Source organism: Pyrus communis, chromosome 4, assembly GCF_041283825.1.
Source record: "Pyrus communis isolate YQ-2024b chromosome 4, ASM4128382v1, whole genome shotgun sequence".
Classification (NCBI taxonomy): Eukaryota; Viridiplantae; Streptophyta; class Magnoliopsida; order Rosales; family Rosaceae; genus Pyrus; species Pyrus communis.
This window is the reverse complement of record NC_142568.1, coordinates 6,329,006-6,351,845: the sequence shown is the minus strand read 5'-3', so window position 1 is coordinate 6,351,845 and position 22,840 is coordinate 6,329,006. Positions and strand designations below refer to the sequence as shown.

General features: G+C 35.6%; 1 protein-coding gene across 2 annotated transcripts; it reads right to left on the bottom strand.

Annotated features, from left to right (window-relative positions):
* Positions 1–16,008: 16,008 nt before the first annotated feature.
* Positions 16,009–21,675, bottom strand: LOC137723041 (Glucose-methanol-choline (GMC) oxidoreductase family protein). Of its 2 annotated transcripts, XM_088692426.1 has the most exons (7): positions 21,498–21,575; positions 21,029–21,293; positions 18,949–19,288; positions 18,244–18,545; positions 17,762–18,150; positions 16,493–17,058; positions 16,009–16,248 (listed from the first exon to the last, which is right to left on the bottom strand). In XM_088692426.1, exons 2-7 carry the CDS (start codon positions 21,108–21,110, stop codon positions 16,194–16,196), a joined length of 1,734 nt encoding a protein of 577 aa, XP_088548552.1. In that variant the 5' UTR covers positions 21,111–21,293; positions 21,498–21,575; the 3' UTR covers positions 16,009–16,193. The 2 variants fall into 2 exon arrangements, with proteins under 2 accessions (XP_088548552.1, XP_068318295.2); XM_068462194.2 differs by having other exon boundaries at positions 21,029–21,675.
* Positions 21,676–22,840: the final 1,165 nt, after the last annotated feature.

Here is a 22,840-nt window from a genome sequence, read left to right as displayed (position 1 = left end):
GCTTAAAGTAATATTGATGCGGCATGGGATGAACAGTTAGAGATTGGAGAAGTTAGTATAGTGATCACTATACGGAATGATAGAGGGGAATTCATGGCTACAGTAGAAATGAGAGTTGAGGGAATTGGTTCTCCGTTGTTGGGAGAGATTATGGTAGCAAGAGAAGCAGTGATTTTTTCACACCACCAGTAGACTACACACGTGGAAGTTGAAGGAGATGCTCTGATGGTGACCACGACACTTCAACATGAGGGCCTAAAGGATTCATCTCCTTTTGGGCACATTATTGCAGATACTTGACATATTTTAAATGGTTTTTCTCAGTGCAAGGTTACATTTGGCCGACGCTCGACGAACAAGGTGGCACATAGGTTGGTTAGATTGGGTTTACCCCTTGATACTTTGGTAGCTTGGTTCGAGGATGTAATAATAGACCTTTTAATTGAGGATAGTAATCATATGTAATCTCTCATGGTGCAGATGTTTTTTTTCTCTTTGTTCGGGTTGAAATCCCCAATAAAGTTTTTATCGAGGCCCACTATATGCACCCTATCTTGTTTGTACGTATTCAATTTTCTATCAATAATATCATACATTCACTCAAAAAAAAAAAAAAAAAAATCTTCCAAATGTGCCCTTGAGTTAATGAGTTAACTTGTAACTCCTAATTTGTTTTTTCTTAAAAGTAAAACTCCTAATTTTTTTTTTTACTGTGATTTATACAAAATCGTAATCCAAGCAAATTGGCAAAAGTCAATCTCCATATTGGTTCAACATATGTCCTTTTTTTTTTTTTTTTTCTTAACTTGAATTATATATTCATTTGGGATGCTTCTTTTTCTTACTTTCATACTACTACTGTCACGCCCTGATCCCAACATACGTCCAGGATCGACACGTGACGTCTTCAAAAATCCGTATCTAATATACCCCGCCTCCGAGATATGGGCAAAGCACAACTTAAGAATCCAATCACATAGTAATTTTTCGTATGCTTTATGGCTGCATCTAACATCCTCGTTAGACTACCTAGTACCCTAAACAGGGATCAAACCCCGTAGTTCATCATTTATTAACTCTAAACTTTCCGTAAAACACTTCTAGCATAAAATATAGAGTACCACACTACACATCAACCATAAGCCAAACAACAATGCACACAGGTATGCCATTCACATACATATGCTTTCCAACACTATTCCACAATCATATCAATCAATAACATGTACAATGCACCAAATGCAGGGCTAGAGCGACACAGTTCAGCTGAAGCCTACATCTCTAAAGAATGAGATTTCGGACCACTCAACGAAATCCCACAACATCAGGTTCCGGACCACTCAATGAAACCAAAATACCAAACGAGATTCCGGACCACTCAACAGAATCCAAACCAGGATAGGATTTCGAACCACTTAATAGAATCGCAGGGTAGAAGGGATTTCGGACCTTTCAATTGAATCCGAGTGGATACAATTCCGGACTACTCAACGGAATCGTGGAGTACAATGGATCAAACCACTCAATGATATACAAGACAGGATACGATTCCGGACCACTCAACAGAATTACGGAGCACGAGGGATTCTGAACCTTTGAACAAAATCCAGACGGAACAGGGAACTGGACCACCCCAACAGATACCGAGTTTTGGATCACTCAACGGAACCGAGCGGAAGGCCAAGGAACATATCAACAACTTAAAGAAACAAAACATGAACCAAGTGCTCAATTTGCAAAGGCCCAACAAAATGAAACAAAGCACAAGTACTAAATTTAGAACAGGTCAACGACACTAGGAATGAAACAATGAAATGGATTATGAGCAACAAACCCCATGACAATGGGTTAACGGTCCACTACTAGCCCTCACATTCCATAACATCATACCAATCATGCAAATCAAATCTCATTTCAAATATCCACGTCAAATTACTTTTCATCGAACAATTCAACAAGCACTTCAAATTACATTTCACATCATCAATACACAAGTCAAATCACGACTAATAAACATAGATCAATGACTAATCACATTTCAATAGATTCACATAATCAAATGATATCCAACTAAAATATGATCACCTATTGAAACGTACCAAGTACAACTAACCCTCATCACCTCTAGAATGCGTATGGTCCCCCATCGCGGATATACTAAGCAAAACCATAGGCATAATCTCATCATGCAGGCAGTGATCACCTATCGTGAATATACCAAGCATGATCACCCTTGAATACGTATGGTCCCCCTTCGCGGATATACCAAGCAGGACCACATCCTAACTCTAGGTAGTGATCACCTATCACGGATATACCAAGCATGATCACTCCTAGAATGCGTATGGTCCCCCATTGAGGATAAACCAAGTAGAATCATAGGCATGGTCTAATTATGCAGGTAGTGATCACCCATCACGAATATACCAAGCATGATCACCCCTGAATACATATGGTCCCCTATCGCGGATTTACCAAGTAGGACCATCTATGTACCACTACTACATGGTGCAGTCATACCAACACACAACCTACCCCTACTTCAACCCCTATGGTTTACAACATAAGCACATACATTTTGGTTCCATGTATCAACTAGTTTTGTTAATTCACACCCTTCAAAGTTTCTAGGAACACCCGAACCCAATCCAATTTATAAAAGCACGAACGAAGAGTAACACACAACAATCATGGATATTATTAAGCAATGAAGTGACTAATTACAAATTATAAACATGCCTAGCATAGACATTATTTTAGTACAACTTATAATTCAAATAATAACACTAATATAAGGCAATGGTAATTTAAAAGAAATTGGCGGAAGAGTTGAGTAGGGTACAAACAACACACACGCCCTCCACAAAAGCTATAGAAACAACTGTTTTGATCACCAAGTTAACGCTCACTTTTAAACACTCAAAACTAGACCAAATGGTACAAATTTAAAAGAGTTTTGAAGCTCATTTTGTGTACTTTAGAAACCATATAAGATTTGTAGGAAACATGGCTCTAAATTGAAACTTATGCCAGATATAAAGTGGGGTCCCAAAACTGGAAATGCAAAACTTGCTGCTGTCTGGCAGCTCTGCAACTCAACTTTGGACTTGGTTTTGATCAATCAAAACTCAATGGAATTTAGTGAAATCAGATGAGTTTAATCATGGACATGCCTAGTTTTAAAATACGTAAAATTGGACCAAACAGAATCACAAAGGCCGGGAAATCAAGAGCTAAATTAAGCTACTTGAAAACATAGTTAAGTTTTATGCAATTTTAGAACCCATACTCATTTAATTCAAATTACAACATCAGAACACTTCCAAATAATCCATAAATCATGTGTCTAACCTCTATTTATATTCTACTCAACAATTAGCAAGAATTGACCTTTTAACCCAAACCCAAGGACGTGATATTTGATCAATACACCCATAATAAAAGAATTGAAAGTAATGAGAATTTCAATTACTGCTTTAGCCTTGTAATGTTCAAAACCTTGTATATGTACACATAACTAAAATCCAGGAAATAGCCGAAGTCTTGCATATATTTTTCATCCAAGTAAATAGTACAAATTAAAGCATATGAATACAGATATATGCACACATGCCATTTGTCAAAAGCACATATATTCATCCTTTCCAATATATAAATGAGAAATTATAATACTGAATGAGTTTCAACAACAACAGCAGTCAAACATATCATTACAAGAAGGAATATTAATTGGCTAGCCGCACATCCTATTATAATTCCACGAAAACTAGGTGAAGATTGAAGGTTTACCATGAAGATCGACATGAGTGGACACTAATCCAGAAGAATTCACAAGACTGGGTGTTTATAAGAATCGATAATCGGGAGACCGATAGGACCAGTGATTCCAAAAATTTTAGGCGTAATCCCTACCGAGCAAATGAGTTAGACTCGTGAATTGATATTTAGAAATGAAGGTTAAATTTACTAAAATGCCCCCAACTTTAAACGTTAATAACTCATTCGTTATAGCTTTAAATTGCAATCAGTTTGTGGTCACGCGTTCGTATCGACACGTACTATCCAAATATGTAAAGAAATCTGAAAAATTATGAAAGGATCAAATACGTCCATGAAAATTCCGTTTAGTTCATTAAGGGCGTTTTCATCATTTTACTTACAGCAAAATTTATACGCCACAAATATATAAGCATTGAAACTACGAATATGAATACAAAATACGTAATTTTAAATAGTGAAATCTGGGGATGAGATTTCACAACTACTATGGTATTACCTCGACAATAGATACGTAGTGGGTTCTCTTATTCGTATTTATCTCTTTTCTAACTTGATTCAAATGATGGCGGGCCTTATCTTGTATCAACATACATATCAAGTCTTCGTCTTGTATTTCTACCCGTTGCAACCTATTTAGTATATGCCCAATTCTTCTTCTTTCTTTCTTTTTTTCATTGCAATAGGTACAAAACTGTGTTTATGTATAATTTGTTTTAGGCAGATAATGATATCAATAATAGGTAAATAATAGTTTATATCTCCATCATAAATATATAATTTTTGAGATTGTCTACAATACTTGCATGTAATTTATACAATCAACGGTCATATATAATTTATGTGAATATATATATATATATATATATATATATATTTAACACAATCATCATTTGATCGTCGAGATAGTGATTGTATTAAATACATGTAAGTGTTGTAGTCAAATCCATAATTTTTCACTTTTATTTCTATCTTAGGTAGATAACAATTAATATCTTCGTCATAGATAGATAAGTGTATCATATATATGCTTGTAACTTTGACAAATATGCATTAGGGTGATTGCATGTCCTTTATAATTACAAAGCAATGATTCAAAATTCAAAATCAAATTTAAAAAAAAATGCATAAACTAGGGACTTAATTAATTTTTTAAAGGCTTTTTATTTTAGCACCCCACAAAATGTTGAATGTACCTCACATTAAAATTTAATATTAAATAACTTAATTATCCTACTATGCAATGGCAATTTTGACCTTATTAGGTTAAAAAAAAAAATCTATATACACCCTAATTCACTTTTTACATATTATTTATCTTCTTCAACCATCAAAACCCCTCCGACCCTCCATTGTTGAACAAAACTCTAACCAATGAAACTACAAACATGTTGATTGAGAAAATTATTTTTGATGAATGAAACACGAAATCAATGTTTCAAAAGCTTCACATGAGATCAGACTTCATATTATTTATTTTTTAGTGATTTTGATGACATCGATGGTTATTTAATCTTGCTTTTGATGCATTATTCAAGCTTCTATGTTCGTATTCATCTTTTAGGGATCACAAGGATTAAATGAAGAATTAAACACCTAAAATTATCACCAAATATTAAAAACAAACGACATGAGTTTAATGATGGAATTGAAAACAACCCACATATGCTTTAAATCTCAAGCGGTATCTTTTGTCAAAATTTTAGTCAGCATTATTTTTCCAAATTACAAGCTTTATAAGATTTAAGAAATGTGGGGTGTATGGAAAATATGGGGTGCATATAGAAAATGTACGGTGTATATTAAAAATGTGGGGTGTGAGGATATTATGGAGAAGTAAGTAGGGTGTATTAAGATAATTTTTAATTGAAAAAACAAATGTGAGGTGTATTAAATATGTGGGGTTTATTCAGTATTAATATAATAAGCCTTCTTTTAATTTACATTTTGTTTTATGAGATTTATATTTAATTTTACTATAATGGAAAAGATGCAAATTTATGATCTCGCTTATTTTTCTCTGTTTATGTGAAGCAGTTCACATAAAAAAAAAGTAAGAAAAATATGTAAATTACTATTTTTATTTACACATCTTCCAATGGAGAGCTTTCCAACCAACAAAAAAATATATATAAAATGCAAGAATTCAGATATAATAAAACAACTAATTAAACACAATTCAATTCACATACGTTCTGTTTTCAGATCATACCTTTCGTATGTTTGGAACACCGTCTTTGTACCTTCAGATGATCACATTAACTAAGCAGAAGCAGTCGAAGGGCAACTCTCCTTTGGCAGGTTATAGCTCACGAGAGAACAGAAAATCCATGCCTCATGACCATTTATATTTCCTGCCACTGGAGAGAAGCCCTACAACTAATTCGCTCATTGTTTTCGAAATCTACGCGTATATATATCATGTCGTCGATCTCCTCACCAGTTAATTAAGGTTAACCACCACACTGGTTTCTGACGACCGAGGCGAGGCCCTAACTGCTTTATATACAGCTGCATTCTCTTGTAACCTTCGGCTCAGAAAATGGAATAAGAGCCCACAAAAACTAGCATATGCGATGGATATCCTCCTGTGTGCCTTGCTTTCTACGCATTCCCATGCAGTACTGCGCTTCCTTTTATCTGAAAAGCTCTTGTTACCAATGTTTTCTACCTAGATTCTGTTACCAATGTTTTCTACCTAGATTCTGTTTCCTCTCTCTCTCTCTCTCTCTCTCCCTCCCCATTATTTTCATGTTTTTGGAGATGGGGAGGGTTGAGGAAGAAAAAAAGGCGACAGATGCCTTCTTTTTTGTTTGTTAGAGGGCAGAAAAACCTGGTCAGCGAGGTATATCCCATGTCATATTCTTTTTTTTCTCCAATCCATGTCATATTCTTTTGGTATACTTGATTTTCTTTTCTGATTTTTTATAGGTTTTTATTTTAAAATCTATTGAAAGAAATAATGCCAGCCCATTAACGGAAATTTCATGTTGCTGCAGGAGAATAATTTCTAATAACTTGTAGAGAAATTAGAATCCCCTGCACTTTTCTAATACTCTTTAGATTAAATATTGATTCTATTATTTATTTATATTACATGTAATTATTGTGTTTTTTTAATTTAACATGTTAAGTATTAAATTCCATATATATCATTTAGGTTGATATGTTTTTGTACGTGGCCTTTTTTTTAGGAAGCCAGTTTCTTCTCCCACATTAGAATTTTGTGATCCTCATTTTTGAATTTTGAATGGACTTATCCATTTCAATTAGTGGTTGTTTTCACTATTTTATATTGATATGAGATAATTAGACGTATTCTCTATTTTCGGAGGCTTGAGGTTATTACGTTCAGATAATATATTTAAACGTACCCAATACATACCAAGAAGATATATAAAGTAACGTACCAAATATGTTTTTTTAAAATAAATATAAATGTACCAAATACATACAAAAAAGAAATATGAACATACCAAATACGTACCAAGAAGATATATAAAGTAACGTACCAAATATGTACCATGGAGAAATATATGTTTAATCAAGAGGAAATGTATGTACCAAATATGTTTTTTTTTAAATAAATATAAATGTACCAAATACATACAAAAAAGAAAACAAACATATCAAATATGTACCAAGAAGATATACTAAGTAATGTATCAAATATGCACCAAGAAGAAATCTACGTTTCATGTGTAATTTGAAAGACTTTTTATTAAAATTGAATACTACAATATTTATCCACAAGATTTTAGGAGTTTTGAGATATTATCTAAGAAAATTAAAAGGTATATTAAATATAATGGCAAGTCGCATTCATGGGTATTTTGGAAGACTTTTTATTGGAATTAAATTCTACAATATTTATCCACAAGATTTTACGAGTTTTGATGTATTATCTAGGAATTAAAAAGTATATTTATATAATGGCAAGTTGGGTAATTTAAATTATAAAAAAAGACTACTTCTAATCCATGTGGCACCTAAATTGTAGAAAGATGTTTAATCAAAACTCTAAAAGACATAAATGTTTAATCTCAAAATTTTAAAACCTAAGCATCTGTATCAAAACCGCCTTAACTTGTATTATCTGATTGATAAAGATTTATTATGTTATCTACATACCATTTAAATGATTCTTGCCTATTTTTATCATATGCGATTTGAACATAACAGATACGGCCATAAAATATATTCTATCTGAGTATAGATAAATACTACTAAATCAGTAACCAAACACGAACTCATTCCCTCAAATTGGAGTGAACCGGGTTATCTAGGTAGGAAGGTTAAGTGAGTGAGCTAGAATTAGGTTTTTTTTTTATTATTATTATTTTTTTTAATGTCGAAAGAAATATTTTATTAAACTCGAATAGAAATGTTTACATCAAAAGCCAAAGTGTTGAACAACCTCTCTGGTTCAAATGAAGCCCATGTTTGAAATCCTCCCATAAGTAAGACAAAAGATGCCACTAGATTTGTTGCCCAATTACAGACTCGTGGAGTAAAAATAATATCTACTGACCTCATTTGCATTTGTATACACTTAATATCAAATAGAATACCTTCAATCACAAGGCTTGGTTGAGTGATTCTGCTGATCATATCCACAAGTTCCTTTGAATTTGATTCCACCTAGACAACATCAAACCCTTTATCCATGCATGCCACCAATACTGCCTATATTGCCTCCACCTCCGCCATAACATTGGATTCACAAAGAATGTTACCCACACCTTCTGTCGCCTTAAAAATTCCAGCAAAATCTTGTGCCACCCAACCATATCCTCCCTGTCCCGCTTCTCTAACCCAAGCTCCATCACAATTAATTTTAATTGTATGAAATGGAGGCCGCTACCAACACGATGAAAATACCCTCTCCACCCTAGCCTGTCGATGCCCCACCACCGATCGTGAACCTTGTTCCCCTTGGCTATCTTCTAACTCCTTCCATTGTTGTTGTAACATCCTAACAACTTCAATTAGTTGAACAACATTCTTCTTAAAAACCAAACTATTCCTACATTTCCAAAGTCTCCATACTCCACACACCACCCATCTCATTACTTTCCCATTTTCTTCAACATTCTCATATCAAATGGATAACCACTTCCATTTTTTCAAAAAATAATTTCCCTGAACCAAAGTAGAGTCTAGTTGGATTGGACTCCCAAACCAAAACATTCAAGCGTATGGGCAATGGAAAAATAAATGATCTTGTGTTTCCACCGCATCCTCACAATTTGGGCATGTAGTATCTAGTCGAATTCTTCGACGGTTAAAATCATCTCCCTGAACTAAAGTAGAGCTAGAATTAGGTTAAGTTTTAGGATTTGTTGGTTAAGATTTAGGATTTGTAAACTCAACCATCTTTTTAGAAGTTAGAAAACTAGTCCATTTTGTAAGGATATTGAAAATGCAATATGTGGTAACATTAAGTCCGGGTAGGGGTGAATATGCTTAATCCAATTTTCGCAAAATTTAATTCTTGATCACATTGATTGAGCATGCAGCGGAATAGGTTGTGAACCATATGTGCAATGAGTGTAACGACCCATCCCCAATTATTACGTTTTTTATAATTTTGTGGCGTTAATTTACGAAAATGCCCTTCGAGGTAAAAACGTTGACTTTTGTTGACCACCTTGTCGTGTTATGTAAGATTTGTTTTCTTAACGTATCCTTGTAGCACTCATCACTACGAGCTTGTAGGCGCAAGCAGAATCGGATTTGGAGTTATGACAAATGTTTTACGGAATTTCAAAGTTGAGAGGTAAAATGGTCAATTCTAGATTTTGGGGTGGGATATTTGTATTATTTTATTATTATTTTATGGTGACTCGTGGGGCCCACACCCCACTTTTTCCCCGTGTCATTCCCTCCCTCAAGCTCTTGGACACTCTCGAACTCTTCCTCACCTCTCTTCTATGCAACCCTCTATATCTCACCATTCTTTCCTTCTCTTTGAGCACCCCACACCTCGCAGCTCCAGCGACCACCACGCCACCACCTTCACTAACTATCCCTACTGGTTGAAGTTAGACTCACGAACGCTGAGCTCAGAACAGTTTCCCTTTCTCTTCATAGTGGCACTACCACTGTTCAAAGGATTTCCCAACGAATTCCTTGCAGTCTCAACCTTGGTAAGCCTTAGAACTCCCCAAATTCTCTTTTAGCGATGATCTGGAACCGTTTATAACCTTGCTGGAGGAAAGTTATTGCAGATGGGTGATTTCTCCAGTTTTTGGAAGAGAAACCCGACAACCTTCGAGCTATTTTTTGGCCAACTCTGGCCATGGCGAGGGCCCATGAAGGTATAATCTCACTCCTTACCTCCCTACCTTCATTTGAGCTTTCAAAGCGTTGAAAATTTTTGAGATTTGACCCTAAATCGGAGTTGGGGAAGCAGAATTCCGGTTTTTTCTTTTGTTGGGTCCGGTGACTCGTAAGACCAATTGGGTCGACCCGACCCGCAACCCAACTAACTCGGCCCAAACCCAATATGATATCTAGCCCAGATCCACGATCTAAAATCCAACTTATTAACCCGGCCCAAAACCACTAACCCTAAACCAAGCCCAACTCAATACCCCAAGCCCAAACCCAGTCCAATAACCTGGCCCATTAACACTAGCCAAGCCCAACCTAGCAACCCAAGCCCATATTCGAATCGGATCCGACCCGACCCGAACCTGAAACCCAGATTTCATGGTCGGCGCGTAGGCGTATGTGGGGGGTTGTCATGGCCGGCGCGTGGAGCACACGTACCTCCATTGGAAGTATTGTGCTCTGCCGTTGTCCATAACGGCAACCACGGCAACGCCGACGACTTTTTCGACGAACTTTCCAACGACCCAACTCAGCGCGTGGCCTCCCCGGTCGCTGCCCCGTGGCGGAGCATGGGGGAACGCGAGATCCCTCCTTAGGTTTGAATTTGAATCCGTCGTCTGTTTTCTCAAATTCTAACGTTTTAGTCCAGTTTCATTAAATGTTCTCTAATTGTGTTTAGGTGCATCGGTGGGAAGCGACCCCGTTCTAGCTAGTTTAAGCGGTTGTCGGACAATGGAATATCTGTGAGTGGACCCTTTCTCAAATTGAATCTTTTATAACTATCAGTCTAGCATGCATTTCCTATTTCAAGATTTGAACATGTTTTATATTATGCTTTATGGATTTCCATATTTATGATTACGTAGAATTTGTGCTTTATTTAGATTTGCTTTCACGAAATATTTATGATTATTGAATTTACATTTTTCTGAGGTTATGAACTATTGGTTTTATACATATGAAATTTGGTGGATTTTACGAATATGGATTTGCATGGATTTATTCGACGAGGTTTTGAGCTTTTGAACTCTGATGTTTTGGCATGAGTTTTTGAGATATATTTTCGATAAATATCTAGTGGGTTATCATACAACACATCCACCTAACACGGGTATGTACATCTACAGCCATACAACACAGTTGAGGATATTTATGTTATACCCCCAACTTCACTGGCGAAACCAGTGTCGGACAGCTTCATTAGCCATGGCTAGTATCGATGTGTGATGTATATATTTTCTTCTCTAGCGTAACACAAAGTCGTACAGCTTCATCTTCGGGTGATGAGGCCTACCATGTTTCTTCACTAGCATAACTCAGTGTCGTACAACTTCACCTTTGGGTGATGGACATGCACTGCCTTCGGACGACTATGATACACCTAGAAAGTACAGTATAGATGAGATTTATGGATTTGCCTTCGAGCAACAACATCACCATTATTGAGCTCTATTTTACGTGTACTTATTTTATGAACGATTTCATGGCATGCTAGAGTTTTCAGAAAACTTACTATATGTAGTATTATATATGCTTTCAAAATAGGGGGTTAGTATGTTCAGAAAGAAATTATGTTTCTATTATTAGTATTATTATTATTATAAACTTTGGTCCACTCACCCTTTTGTTTTGCACCCCTTTCAGGAATTAGAATCGAGGCATTCGATCCCGACGTCAGGACATTTCCGGATAGGTATCATCGAGTCTTCTCAATGTAGAACCCACTCCATTATTCGTACATTTTTATTGTAATTCTTTCACATTATTTTTTATTAGTTGTATGCTCTAAACATGTTTCCGCATTGGTACATTCCTTTCTAATTACCTATTTTTTTGTGTGCATGATTAAAAATGGCTTCATCACCCTCGGGTGTCAGCTAGCACGTACCTATCCTGGTATTAGGGATATCGGGATTGGGGCGTGTCAATGAGCGAATGCAAATAACAATCATACTGCAAGATTCAAAGCGAATATCAATCCTGTTGCGCAGATAAATAAAGTGCATAAAAATAAATCACAGAACACAAGGATTTGGCTAGGTAAAACCCCAACATATGTTCTACATCCTCGGGCATACAACCAATTAGTCAAATCCAATATGAGAAAAGTAACTTTACAAGTCTCAACTAATAGACTTACACGAGCACCATAACGCAATCTTACACTAGCAAACAAGGACACCCTTGAAGACAGCCAATGAATTATGTGATATCCTGGCTCAAATTTTAGTGGTTTATTTCGTTATTGAAGTATTTTAGAAATTTGATTAAGGTTAGTTAGTTAAATTCTCCGGTATTGAGAAAAGTGAAATTAGAGGTATTTTGGTCATTTCGAATTTTATTTGACTGTTTTGATCAACTCTTGAGTCAGTTAAATAAAGCTCAATCACACGAATGCGTAGAAGAAAACATTGGCGAAACATAACTTTAACGAAAAATTACGAGCCACTAAAGTCAGGGTCACTTTTGTCATTCGACACCTCCTATCTATAGAAAGCCCCAGAAAGTTGGAGCAGCCTTTCCTCATTTAGAAACCTAGCTTGGGGGTTAACTCGTTTACCCTTATCGACCCACAATCTAACCAATTACTAGGTGAGTTTTTTGACACTGTTTCCAGCAATTTATAGCGGTAACGATCTCCGTCACCACCTCGAAACAAATTCTATCCTCACCACGACCACTTTCTACCCAGAGTTATCCTCGTTTAACCATCGCAGAAGGTGGTTTGAAGCTCACCATTTTCATTAAACTTCCTCACCAACAATCTTCCATTTCCGACTACCTCGACGTCGCACACCACCACCAGTACATTCACCTCGATTTGGGCAACAAAACCTTATTTTTGGATTGGGTGTTAGGGCAACAACAACATCACAAGTTTTTCTGCCACCCGAACCTTTTTCGGCAAATTTCACTGTTTTCTGTCCATATCTAAACTCTGGCAGAGGTAAAACATCTTATCCTTATACTAAGATTTGTGTTTTGGTATATTTTGGAGTTGGCTTGATTCTGGCAATATATATGCCGCCACGTGCGACGACACATTACCCAAAGAACTAGCTTGTTTTCATTAGAGAAATTTTATGCCTTGATTTCATTTTCATTGTTCATTTGACAAGATTTCATCATTTGAGCATAGTTTCATAATTGATCGTGCACTTGACTTTTGTGATTGGCGCAGATTCGACCGTTGGATCGACATGAAACTTCTTAAGCTAGTAGAATGATTAGAGATTTGTTAAGACTTAGTGGGCCTATGGTGTTGCATCTTGGATTATATGCACCTCAGTTTTCCTAGAATTATGTATTATTTGTTTATAGAGTTCTAAGACAAGATTAATGTTTGTTTATAGGCGTGGATCGTATTTGAGCACTTCAATCGTGTATTAGGGTGCCATAGCACGGACTTTAGGTGAGTGACTTTAATATTATATGATATGTTACTACCATTATCTTAAAAATCCCTGCTAGGGCCATTTAGGCCCCGCCTAGGCACCCACCTAGATTGCAACTCTCACTTAGACAAAAAATAAATAATTTTCATTTTGCATTTTATTTTTCCAATAAATTGGAAGAGACTTGTTGAATACTTGGATGAACACTCATTATATGTTTGCTCCTCATGTTTTCAATATGTTCTAATACTTTATATATGTCATTATATTTTGAAACTTATATATCCCAATACAATTATATTCTTTAAGTATAAGTAGGCATTTATACATATGTCATATAATAAATTTGGCTAAAACTAAAAAAAATCGCCTAGGCTCCCCTCCTCGCCGCTCAACTAATGCCTAGCACTTTTTAGAACCTTGATTATTACAATGGAAACTCTCTTGTTATATACTGTGTGGATATAACATAAATTTACAAATGATTTTATAGAAAATGTGTGCTACTGTATACTTATGCTATGTTTCAAATAATTGTGAAATGAGAGCGTTTATAGAGGACCGCTAACCCAGACCCATGGGGTGATGTGACCTCGAGTCTGCACCATAGTTTTGTGGTACGTGGATGCTCCTTCTTGGTTAATCTGCACTGGGAGACCATATTATATAAGGGTTGTGCTTAGTTAATGCGCATTGGGCAACCCTAGGATTGTGTTTGATTAATCTACTATGGGCAATCCTTATTACTTATGTAGGGTCATATGTACTTTAGAAGTGATAATGCTTAGTTAATCTTCAATGGGTGATCACTATTTACCATTGCACTCATGAGTGTTCTGCTTGGTTGGTCAGTATTGGGGGACCACTTCCACTTCTGATTTGGTTACCTATTGTAGGCTTTGGCAGAACTATGTCTCTCTATAACCCTAGTATTGTGTTACACATATGAAAAGAAGAGACTAAAGACATGTGTGGCTCAATCTAAAAAGAGACGATTGAAAACGGTTTACATGATAGTGTATCTAAAGTGAATGGATTTAGATGTGAGTCATTCCTACTTGATACAAAAAGGGATGCAATGATGAAAGAGACACCGATCTCATTCCTATACACATGAATGTACTTATGATGGTGTGTCATTCTTACACAACTTGGTTGTGTGATGAATAATTATTATCTCGAAAGACGTTGGGTGAAATACGTAATTGAATAATCATTCATATACAAATGTAATGAGGTGTACGGTGAATAAATTAGAAAATAAGTGGCGATTGGATCTTTGTGATCGTTCAAAAAATGATGAAAGGTGAGTGGAGAGTCGCAATGCGAAGAAGAATGATGGAATGATAATGATGATGATCAAAGTGATAGATTGATCAAGTATTCAGAGAAAAGTCATGTGTGAGTGCAATCAGTACTTTTATATTATGATAATTCGATTTTACTTTCAAATATGTCGTATTATTGTCGCTCATATAAGCTTCACAGTTTATCTGAGTTTTGCTTTGCTCGGTGCGCCATTTCCACAACCTAGGGTTGTTTAGTAAAGTAACAAGTAGCGGTTAGAGAAGAGGATTTTAAGTTGTGTGATTGGTGTGGGCAATGGACATGAGAGTAGGGATGATTACCTTTTACTGTAAAATATTTCGCTAAGTTTTGATGTATATTGTATGTATGAGTCTCAGTGATTCTATGTAACATATGTTGTACCGATAATGTTTTATTATCACGTGTCGATTTTGAGCGTATCTCAGGATAGTATGACAAGTTGCACTGGTGCGTCGTCTTTCACCATGACGGAAATCTCGCTTATGATTCTTCTCCACATGATCTTCCACACACAATCTATACATATGGAATTGTGACGAAACAGTAGAAAGATCTCAAACAAGAAACAGATCTTCTACGACATGATATGCACATGAAATCACTAAAAAACTGTAAGACACACAAAGTATTCTCTCTCTAAAGCATATGTCAGTCTCTCAATATTTCCCATCCTGCCTGTCTGTCTATTTGTGTGTATCTTCTACGGCAATACAAGTCAACATATCTATAATGAATCTTAACAAAACCCTATCACATAATGTCAAGTCTGATGGGCTTTATTTCGAAAGCCTTAAATGAAATAAACAAAGACCAACCACTTATGTTAACCCACGACTAAAATCTACGTCAGAAAAGGAAATCTAATATTGATTAACTTAGTTCAAGTAAGACTCAAAATGACACTTCAAACATGCACACGTGGAAAAAAAAATACTTTTGTATGCATCTAAACTACTTAAGAATACATGTAAGTCTCTAAGTCTTACTTACCCTCCTAAACTTGAGATTGTGACTTAGTTACCGTAGAACAATGATCATCAGTTGGGTTTGATCTTCGATAGCTTGAGTAGAACCAATCCTAACATCTAAGACTCAACGTACACAAAAATTTAGGCTAGAAAGCTGCCAATTATGATCGATATGCACTATTAGATACTATCCTACAATACCCTTTTTGAAAAAAGAGAATCATTCTAATAGTATTATTTTGGGGAGGAAATGTTTCATTGCATGTTTAAAGAAATATATAACCTAATACATGCTCCTCTCATCCATCTCTGCAGTCATTTTAGCAGGATAGTTATACATAGTAGAAGATCAAATCTTTGCAGTCAAACAATCAGACATAATAAATTACTAATTTGATTCATCACTAGCAAGCCTCTCATCCAATATTGTTTTTCCCATGTACCTGCACCATCACAAATCATAACAGACCATCAAACATCAACGTGACATCCATGACATATAACTAATATTAAATTTTGAGTAACCTAATTACAAGTCAACCATGGGTTAATTGAAACTGTCGAAAGCCCGTCTCGCAGTTAATAAGAGCATTCATCCCTTACATTTGAGGTCCATAATTTAATTTCCCATTCCCTAATGTATAACTTGCATCAGAATGACGTATTAACTTAACATTACATACGTACCTTCCAAGCATCATAACAGTGGCTTGAGGATTGGTTCCGGGGGAGTAATTAAACGTCGAACCGTCGATAACTCGAAGAGCATCGACACCAAGAACCTTGTAATCATGGTCAACAACCCTACCAACTTGGCATCCTCCATGGTAATGCCATATGGTCATGACAGTGTCCTTGCAAAACTGATCCAAAGACCTTGACGCATTGGCATGTTTAGGCAACAAATTTACAGGGCTATTTGCAGTAATGTTCAGCAGAGCTGCTATTGACATACCCTCGTATCTGAACTTAGAGAAGGCCTTTGAGTCTATTATTTTCTCAATGGTTTCAATGCCTTGGACACATCTCTCCAAGTCTTGGGGCTCTTTGAAGTAGTTGAATGTGACTGCCGGGTTGTCATTTGGGTTTCGGGTCCGGAGCTCCATGTGGCCCGTGGAAATTGGACCCATGACTTTCTCAAGAATGAACCCTCCATTGAAGGCTGCGTCTTCAAGACTGTCCATGTATCTTACAGCTTCGGCTAGGGCTTCTGGGGTCCTTTGCTTTGGTGGCACTGTGGAGAGCTGACCAATCTGCAAAATATGAACAAAATTAATCCACAATTACAATTATAAATTTTATTATTAGTAGTACTATCACTAAGCTTAAACATTAGGGTTTAATCCCAAAATTGGATATTTAAACCCTAAAATGCAGCTCTAAACGACCATTATATACCCTAGATAATTAAACAAAACATGTCTATAAATGAGATCAAGTTGTAGAAAATTGAGTAGAAGTAAGTTTTTCTCAAGGTGTTCTTCACAGATAATTTCTGTTGAAACGATAATCAAGCCATAGAAAAACTAAAAACAAGAGAGCCGACCATGGTTGGCCAACGTCTAGATGAAGGACTCCCCATCTCACAGTCGACTCAACAACAAATCAAACTTTTATCTACGAAATATGAATTCATAATTTCCTCTAATAAACTAGAGACTAAAATGAACTATAACGATGGAACAAACTACATATCTTTTAGTCATTTTAGTAATTTGATGTCTTTTTAGGAGTAAATTAAGTTGCAAGTGGCCGTTTACCACAATGGTAGAAAGGTGTTGAGCCCTTGCATAACGGAGTGGGTTCAAACTATGTCGGTGGCTAATCTAACAAAATTTACGGTTTGACAGAAAAAAAAAAAAAAAAAAAAAGGAGTAAAGTTTGAATTAAATATAATTGGGTGTAGTGATCAAATTCTTTTTTAGAACCACTTATTGGCCTCAATTGAAGGGATACCTTGGGAGAGAACATTCCAAAGTCTTTGGTAGTAGAACCGCCAGCAAAGTTTTCACCACTGGCAGCTTCAATGTAGCTTCCAAAGTGGGTGATCCCTACCACCTGAATCAGTGAGACCTCCGCAGGGATTGGAGAGGGCACAAAAATTGCATTCATGGGGTTGTCAGACATGCCTTGCCCAACCATGGGCTGGGCCACCACCACTGTGATGTTGTAGGCCTTAAGTTGTTCAGCTGGGCCCACTCCACTCAGCATTAGAAGCTGTGGGCTTCCGAGTGCACCAGATGATATAATGATCTCGTTTTTGGACCCATTTTTGAGATAGGCTCTGTGCTTGGTCCCTGAGGAGTCTCTGAACGCCACCCCATGGGCCAGTGGCCTTGATTTTCCTGTTTAAATATCACAAGACAAAAATATATTAAAATGATTATAGGGTCTTTTGGAAATAATCCTTTTATATTAATTAAAACTAGATCACAAACCTTTGGTTCTAAACAAGATCTTATGCGCAGAAGCATGCAAGAGCACAGTAAGTCCAGTGGGGTTAGCGTACTCTAATAAATCAGCAGCAGTGTGTCTATGTCCCTCCAGATCAAAAATGGTTCCTCCGACCTTCGTCCCGTAGATATGGTCATAAGTGAACCCATTGTAAGGCATCACCCCAGCTTCCATCAAACCATTGCGCACCGCCGATTGCCATGCCTGAATTGGCGGCCGAAACGCCACAAGGCGCTCTACCCATTGGTATGATTCGTTAACTAATCTCCCGTCCCACCCAGCTTCCCTAATTGCAGAAGCATAATTCTTAATCATTATTAATCATACTTTTACTCATTAGTGATTATATATGTTGAATAAACATAACTACGTATAAATCACGTGATGATATCATGTCAATGTTGAAAATTTGTGTCATAATACTAACAAGGAAATTGAACATGTGACATGTCTTAATCCTAACTCATTATTCTACCATTCTTCATCACTTGAACTAACCAATTTTTTTTTTCATCACAAAATATATTGTGTTCAATTAGCTTACTTTTTACTGCAAATAAGAAGCTTGTATATAAATCCTCGTATATTTTTTTTTAAACAAGGTATAGATTGATATTCAACAATTAACAATGTGTGACAACAAGTAAACATCAATTACATCTATGTAGATATTATAAACGTAAATATACCTAATGTAGTCAGGGGGAGCGCGAGTGTAAAAACCGGCATTGAGACAGGTCCCGCCGCCTAGCACACGGGCGCGGGCGTTAATGACACCATCCTCAGAGATGAAGCGCTGGGAAGGGGAGGCAGGGGAGAGATCAGAGAGTGCACTGCCAAAGGTAGACAAATTTGTAATGTTGGGGTTGCCATAGGGAGAGCCGCCGCGTTCAAGTAGCAAAACGCTGTAATTTTGGGAAAGAGTGGCGGCCAAGGGGCAGCCAGCAGTGCCACCACCCACTATAATGTAGTCATAGTATGATATGTCTGGAGCTGTTGTTGCGTTATGCATGAAGGTGAAGTTTGGGGCTGTAAATTAGAGAGCATATATAAGAATATAAGTATATAGAATACACATCTTATGTAAATTAATGGAAATAGGGCTAACTTTGTCATTAGATTAGTGGAGCTTTATACGTGTCACATAATACACATATATCAAATTATACTTTGCTTTATACGTGTCACATAATACACATATATCAAAGAGAAAATTAGGTTCATATCATTCTTTTTGTTACTCCATTAATTAAAATCCTATTCATTTTCAATTTTTTATCAAGATCCTTGGGTATTAATATCATTAATTATTTGAATAATAAAATATTTTTATTTTTACATATATATTCCTTTAGTGTTAAAAATGTTATAATTAGTATATTTATGTTTATGGCTAAATTTTTTATCATATATTTTTATTTTTAGTTTGTACCTATTTTTAATTTGTACCAATTTTCTTTTCATTTTTAATTTGTACCCATATATTAGTTTCTTTTTGTGCCCATATTTTTTAAAGTTTTATTTGTGTTTGTACCTATGTGTATACCATCACGTGGCATTGTATATTTAATCAATGATAGAAAAATTACATATGGTATATTTATGTTTTATGCCTAAACTTTGTATCATATATTTATATTTTTAGTTTGTACCCACTTTTAATTTGCAACATTTTTTTAAAATTTGTAGTATTTTCTTTTTAGTTTTATTTTGTACCCATGTATTAATTTCTTTTAGCGCCTATATTTTTAAAAATTCATTTGTACTCATAATTTTTAATCTTTTAAATGTACCCTAATTTATTTATAATGTACCCATTCTTCTTTATTAATGTACCACTTTGTTATATGTGAAATGTACCAATTTTTTTAACACTATGGATACATTCTTTTGCCATTTATTATTTCTTATTTTTACATAGTTTTTATCCATTTATTTGGTCAAAATGTTTGATTTTTTTTTATTGCAACAGTTTCTAATAGTATTATAATGAGGGATTTTAAATTTATAGGATTATAAATCTCATAAAATATCAAACAATTAATGTCAAAACTATAAAAATAAAAATATTAATAGTAATATAATGAGGTGTACAAAGTCAAGGGACCTTGATCAAACTTTGAATACTATTAAGGTTTTGATCAAAGAATGTTAAGGATTAGGGACCGCATCCAAAGTATCCCTATATCAAATTATACTTTTCTAAGCAAATAAATGCAGGCAACATTTTTAGGTTTATGCCTTTATTTCTGCTCAATGTATGCATGGTAGATGGATCAGGTCCCCACTCATTCACTACAAAGGGTAAAAGAATGTAAATGCACACTAATAATATAAAGGTCAGTATAATATATAGTTGGAAGTTGGTACATCTAGGGCTAATGAAACTAAAAATTAATTTAGCTTATGCTGCCTTTGGATTGCTGCTATGGGTGGCTCATGATCTTATAATTTTTCAGTTCAATGTACAATATGATGTTCTAAACTACTTCAATTTTTTGCGGGAGGGAGATTCATACTTGAGAACAAAGAGGTGTACATACTGTTGTAATCAACTAACCTCTAACTTATATCGGCCACAAGTTTGCATAAATGATATTATGCAAGCAGTAGCAGAATGAGTCTATGGATCTTTCTTATCACAGTCATCACAAACGCAGATATATCTCACTGCTCTCATTTCATGCAAACAAATTTCTTAAAAAATTTCAACATATTCACAAAACACAAAAAAGAAAAGAAGAAGGAAGCGAGAAGATCAAGTGTTACCTCTTTCAGCACCAGAAAAACCATGAAAGAAGAGAATTACAACAACTGCAGCAACAAACAATCTCCACCACCCAAAACTCATTTTTTATAATATCAAGATATATATATCCCACGTACTTTCAAACAAGTACACAGAGGTTTTGTGTGTAGATGTTATGGCCGGCTTAATTTCTTTGCAAACCCTAATGCCTTCCTTCCTTCACAAACCCTAGTGCTTGCCTTCCTTATATAAGTTTCAAGGCAACGATATCAGCGGCTGGAAGTACTGAAAACAAAGCTCAAAAAGCCAGTCATGTGTACAGAAAATGAAGCACCGGACCAAAAAAGATTCAAGAAATGCATAAGATGTGATCAAATATATAGAAGCTAGCAAGCTGGCAAGCAAGCAATTAGCTCGGCTAATTTATAGACCAAAAAATAATGCATGCATGAACTATATAATAATCGCTAAATATTTGGTTTTTTGGACCTCTTTGATTTCAGCAAATGTCGGTCTTAATCTGTTAGATGTAGTGTGTGTGTGTGTGTGTGTGTGTGTGTGTGTGTGTGTGTGTGTGTATGTGTGTGTGTGTATTTGAACAGAGAGAGAGAGAGAAGGGACGGAGGAGGGCAGTTGGAGGAGGACAGTTGGAGAAGGGCGGTTGGGTTTTATTAAACTCTGGGACCTTTAGATAGGTATACTGGTGGTGGATAATCACTATCAACTTAATTGTTGGTCATGTAATGTGAGAGTAATTAAGTTAGATCATTTTCCGTAAAAAGTTAAAACTTCGCAAAACAAAAAAAAAGAGAAAAAAAAGACTTTTTTTCTTCTTATTCAGTGACGAGTCGATTTAAACTTGAGACCACTCAGCAACTAATAGCAGCTCAAAACCATATACTTTTGCACCCAAAATCATATGTTCATTTCCTCCTCCAATATCACGTGTATCTTAATTGACATAGATAAATATTCTTAGACAAAGAACTAATTGGTTAAAAAGTACCACCACTGTCTCTCCCTTTGTGTATACATGTTACAGCAGTGTGTCAAAAGTTATTTTGTGTTTGTATATAGGAGCACTATGAAATAACGTTATATTTTTAAAATAAGATGTTTGTGCCACTTAGTACTACGGTCTAGTGATATTCATCTTCATTTGTAAGTGAGAGGTTTTAAGTTCGATTCTCACTAAAGATGAATTTGAACATTATTGCTAACTCATTATGAGGCTAAGTCACCCCCCCTTAGTGTAGATAATATCGTTTGTTTAAAAAATAAGATGTTTGTAACTTAATGGGCTAAGCATATAATGTTTAATTTTCATTCAAACTTTTATACATACTTCCATATAGACACGAGAGCGTTTTGTGATGTTGGTCAAAAAAATCGTGGGCTCAATAGCTGCTGATCGTGAGAGTTTTAAAGAAGTTGAACTACTTCAGCACAAGTAGTTGCATCTCAATGTCTCATTTCCCCACAATTGTACACTAGTGTAGTAATATACGTGTTCAATCAAATATCATTCATTACCTTCATTCCAAACTTTTCGGTTCTTGAATAGAATTGTTAAGGAATCCAGACTTTGCTTTGGTGTATAGTTTGTATAAAGAATTGTTGGAGCCAACGCTACATCTAGCAAGGTGTTACGTTTTATCATGTTGTGTCATATTTATGTCGTGTGAAACTATATATCCTAACCTCAAAACACAACCTACTAACGTACTATATCCAACATATAAACCCAAACTCATTCACAATTTCAATGTGTCCAGACGTTCTATTTTTCTTGTCAGCAAAACAAAAAAACATAGTACTTAAAACAAAATTCT

Excerpts from the sequence above, each read along its gene's own strand:
- LOC137723041 (XM_068462194.2), bottom strand. The coding sequence starts at position 21,110 with ATGAGTTTTGGGTGGTGGAGATTGTTTGTTGCTGCAGTTGTTGTAATT. Across the intron at positions 18,546-18,948 it reads GCTCCCCCTGACTACATTAG|GGAAGCTGGGTGGGACGGGA; the intron begins GTATATTTACGT and ends TTCTGCAATTAG. Across the intron at positions 17,059-17,761 it reads TTGGAATGTTCTCTCCCAAG|ATTGGTCAGCTCTCCACAGT; the intron begins GTATCCCTTCAA and ends CATATTTTGCAG.